This window comes from Dipodomys ordii, unplaced genomic scaffold (genome assembly GCF_000151885.1).
Source record: "Dipodomys ordii isolate 6190 unplaced genomic scaffold, Dord_2.0 Scaffold179, whole genome shotgun sequence".
Classification (NCBI taxonomy): Eukaryota; Metazoa; Chordata; class Mammalia; order Rodentia; family Heteromyidae; genus Dipodomys; species Dipodomys ordii.
This window is the reverse complement of record NW_012267395.1, coordinates 1,184,067-1,188,083: the sequence shown is the minus strand read 5'-3', so window position 1 is coordinate 1,188,083 and position 4,017 is coordinate 1,184,067. Positions and strand designations below refer to the sequence as shown.

Below are 4,017 nucleotides of genomic sequence, written 5' to 3'. Positions count from 1 at the left end.
CGCGGGGCCGGCGGTGCGGGGAGGGCTGGCTCTGGTCCGGTGACTCCGATGTCCCCGTGGAACACCCCGGGCCCACGCCTGCCTCCTTTCCGGGCAGGAGGGCCCGGAGGGGCCGTCCACGGCCCGGACGGCAGCCAAGCTGTCCAGGCCTGGCTTTTCTGCTCCCGTGTGGACCCAGCACGGGCCTCCGACCAGTGCTGCACTCAAAGGACGTGTCATTACAGGGAGAAATGCCGCTGACCTTCCAGGATGTGGCCGTGTACTTCTCCCAGGCCGAGGGGCAGCAGCTGGGGCCCCAGCAGCGAGCGCTGTACAGGGACGTGATGCTGGAGAACTACGGGAACATGGCCTCGCTGGGTGAGGACTGCCCTGGTTCCGTCCATATTGGATGTCTCTAGGGGGGTTGGGATCCCAAAGAAGAGGGCCTGCCCTTGTCCCCAGGTACCAGGCTGTTCTCTGTTAAAGGAACATTCCCTATGGGGAAGCTGCCTTGTGGCCCAGTTCTAGGGACTTTACTCTGTGTAACCAGTGTCCCACTGTGGAAGTCCCTGGCTTGTGATCACTTGCACCCTTGCACTCAGGGAGACCCAGCAGGCAGCGTGCTGTCCCATCTCACCAAAGTCCTCACCCTCAACAGGATTCTCGATCCCTAAGCCAGAGCTGATCTCCCAACTGGAGCAAGGGGAGGAACTATGGGTCCTGGATCTTCTGGGGGCTGAAGAACCAGAGGTCTTGAGAACCTGCCAGACAGGTGAGCATGAGCTGGAATCTGGTCCTGGGAATGGCCTCACAGCCCAAGATGGGCTGAAATGAGGGGAAACAGGGAGGGCAGATAGGGTGATGGTGCTTAGTCCAGTCTCTCCAGGGGCAAACAGTTTCTCGTGCACTTGTAGGTATATGCACCTACTTTGAAAGGCTTTGTTGCTCCATTTGCTTTGCTTTCTTTCTTTTTTTTTGAGTTCGGTCGTGGGGTCTGAACTCTGGGCCTGGGCGCTGTCCCTCAGCTCTTCAGTTCAAGGTTGGTGCTCTACCACTTGAGCCACAGCGCCACTTCCGGCTTTTTTCTGTTTGCTTATGTGCTGCTGAGGAATTGAACCCAGGGCCTCAGGCATGCAAGGCAAGCGCTCTACCACTGAGCCACCTTCCCAGCCCTTGCTTTGCTTTCTAAACAAAACAAAACAAAAAACAACAGACAGGCACCCGTGGCTCACACTTGAAATCCTAGCTACTCAATATGCTGAGAATTGAGGATCACAGTTCAAAGCAGCCCTGGCAGGAAAGTCCATGAGACTCTTACCTCCAATTAACCACCAAAAACTGGAAGTGGCACTGTGGCTCAAGTGAGAGTATGTGCTTTGAGCTGAAGAGCTGACAGCACCCAAGCCCAGAGTTCAAGCCCCACAACCGACAAAACAAGTTCTCTGATTATGTCCGTTGTGTTCTAGTGAATACCTTTATGCATCTTTGTGCACATTCTATAATACAGCTTCTTGTCCTCCTTTGGCAGCAGGTACTGGTGCCCTGCTGTGTTCTTTTCTCCTTCATCTTTTGTTTCCTCATCTTCACTTATGGTCAGTAGTGTTTCCTCTTCCTTTTTTTTTCTTTTTTTTTTGGGGGGGTCCAGTTGTGGGGCCTGAACTCTGGGTCTGGGTGGTGTCCCTCTGCTCTTCAGCTCAAGGCTAGCGTTCTACCACTTGAGCCACAGCGCCACTTTTTGCTTATATGGTGCTGAGGAATCGAACCCAGGGCCTCAGGCATGCAAGGCAAGCGCTCTACCACTGAGCCACCTTCCCAGCCCTTCTCTTCCTTTTCTTTGAGATGGGATCTCCATGGTTCCTAGGATGGTATTAAATCCCGGGTTCAAGTGATTCTCCCACCTCACCTTCCTTAGTAGCCAGGACTACTAGATTAATAGTATTTGTGGATGAGTGTGCATGTACATGTGTGCCACACCAATACTGGGGCTTGAATTCAGGGCCTCTCACTCTATTAGTTTTTTTCCTTAAGACAGGATCTCTACCACTTGAGCCACACTTGTACTTCCAGGTTTTCTCTGGTTAATTAGAAATAATAGTCTCATGGGTTTGTCTGCCTGGGCTGGCTTAAGCCTTGATTCTCAGATCTCAGCCTCCTGAGTAGTTAGTGGGGAGTGAGCCACTGGTGCCTAGCTTAATAGTATTTTTAAAAAAGGTTTATCTTTGTTCTGTTGAAATCTGTTTCTCTACTTGATTCATCAGTTCTAAGAATCATTTTGATTTCCAGCTACTGAGGCTTATTGTGCTTTTTACCCTTGCCTCATTCCTCTCTTATGATTTGTTAAGTGTACTATTACTCACTGTTAAAAGTATTGGGGGTTTTTTTTGTTTTTTTTTTTTTTGCTCCGGTCGTGGGGCCTGAACTCTGGGCCTACGTGCTGTCCCTCAGCCCTTCAGCTCAAGGCTAGCACTCTACCACTTGAGCCACAGTGCCATTTCCAGCTTTTTTTTTTCTGCTTATGTGGTGCTGAGGAATCGAACCCAGGGCCTCATGCATGCAAGGCAAGCGCTCTACCACTGTGCCACCTTCCCAGCCCTGTTAAAAGTATTGTATGTCATGATTTCTATCCCCATCTTTGCTCTTACCTTACTTCTACAATTAGGGTAGAACAATCAGTTGATACCAGTGGTTGGTTACCCTTTAGTTATATGTCTATACTTTTACCAAAATTTCTTCATCAGCTCTGTTTAGTGGAGCTTATCTTCTAGTAGTTCACTCAGAAAGTCTCTTGTGGATCATATACCCAAGGGCTGGAGGTATGAAAAAATGGTAGAATGCCTAGTAAGCAGAAAGCCCTGAGTTCAAACTCCAATTCTAACTACCACAACAAAAGTATGTATACACATACATACACACTAGTTTTTAAAGATGGGAACTTAGATAATTGAATTGTGATTTGGTGGTGGTGGTGGTGGTGGTTGTGGGGCTTGAACTCCAGGCCTGGGCACTGTCAGCTCAAGGCTAGCACTCTACCACTTGAGCCTCAGCACCACTTCCAGCTTTTTCTGTTTATGTGGCACTGAAAATGGAACTCAAGGCTTCATGTATTCAAGGCAAGCACTCTATCACTAAGCTACATTCCTAGCCCTGTAGACACTTACAATTATATGGTTTTCTCAAAACACGGCCTTAGGGTCACTTTACATAATTTCAGTGTTCTCTTTTATTACCACATAATTTATTTATTTATTTATTTATTTATTTATTTTTTTGTTGGTCGTGGGGCTTGAACTCTGGGCCTGGGCGTTGTCCCTCAGCTCTTCAGCTCAAGGCGAGCGCTCTACCACTTGAGCTACAGTGCCACTTCCGGTTTTCTGGTGGTTTATTGGAGATAGGAGTCTCACAGTCTTTCCTGCCCGGGCTGGCTTTGAACCTCGATCCTCAGATCTCAGCCTCCTGAGTAGCTAGGATTACAGGCGTGAGCCACCAGCGCCCGGCTCATAATTTATTTATTTGTGGTTGGTCATGAACTCTGGGCCTGGGTGCTGTCCCTCAGCTATTCAGCTCCAGGCTAGCCCTGTACCACTTGAGCCACAGTGCTACTTCCAGCTTTTTTCTGCTTATGTGGTGCTGAGGAATCGAACCCAGGGCCTCATGCATGTGAGGCAAGCACTCTACCACCGAGTAACCTTCCCAGCCCATACAATATTGTTTAAAACATTCTAATTTTTATTGTTTGACCCAGTGATTATTTGGACATGACTAATTTCCACATAGCTGGTGTTTTCCTAGTTATATTATTATTGTTACTTTATTACTTCATTATATGTGACCATAAGACACATGAATTTTTGTGTTAACTAGCCATTTACTTTTTTTTTTTTTTTGGCTGGTCCTAGGCTTGAAACTCTGGGCCTGGGCCATATTGTCCTTGAGCTTCCTTTATTTTTGTTTGGTCTGGTCGTGGGGCCTGAACTCTGGGCCTGGGTGCTGTCCCTCAGCTCTTCAGCTCAAGGCTAGCACTCTACCACTTGAGCCACA

General features: G+C 48.4%; 1 protein-coding gene across 1 annotated transcript in view; it reads left to right on the top strand.

Moving 5' to 3' along the window:
* The first annotated feature begins 142 nt into the window (after positions 1 to 142).
* Positions 143 to 4,017, top strand: part of Znf251 (zinc finger protein 251) — a 9,954-nt gene continuing 6,079 nt past the window's right edge. Inside the window, exons 1-2 of the mRNA XM_013033881.1 lie at positions 143 to 357; positions 638 to 751. Coding sequence (XP_012889335.1) covers positions 231 to 357; positions 638 to 751 — 241 coding nt within the window. The 5' untranslated portion in view covers positions 143 to 230. The remainder of the gene's footprint in view (positions 358 to 637; positions 752 to 4,017) is intronic.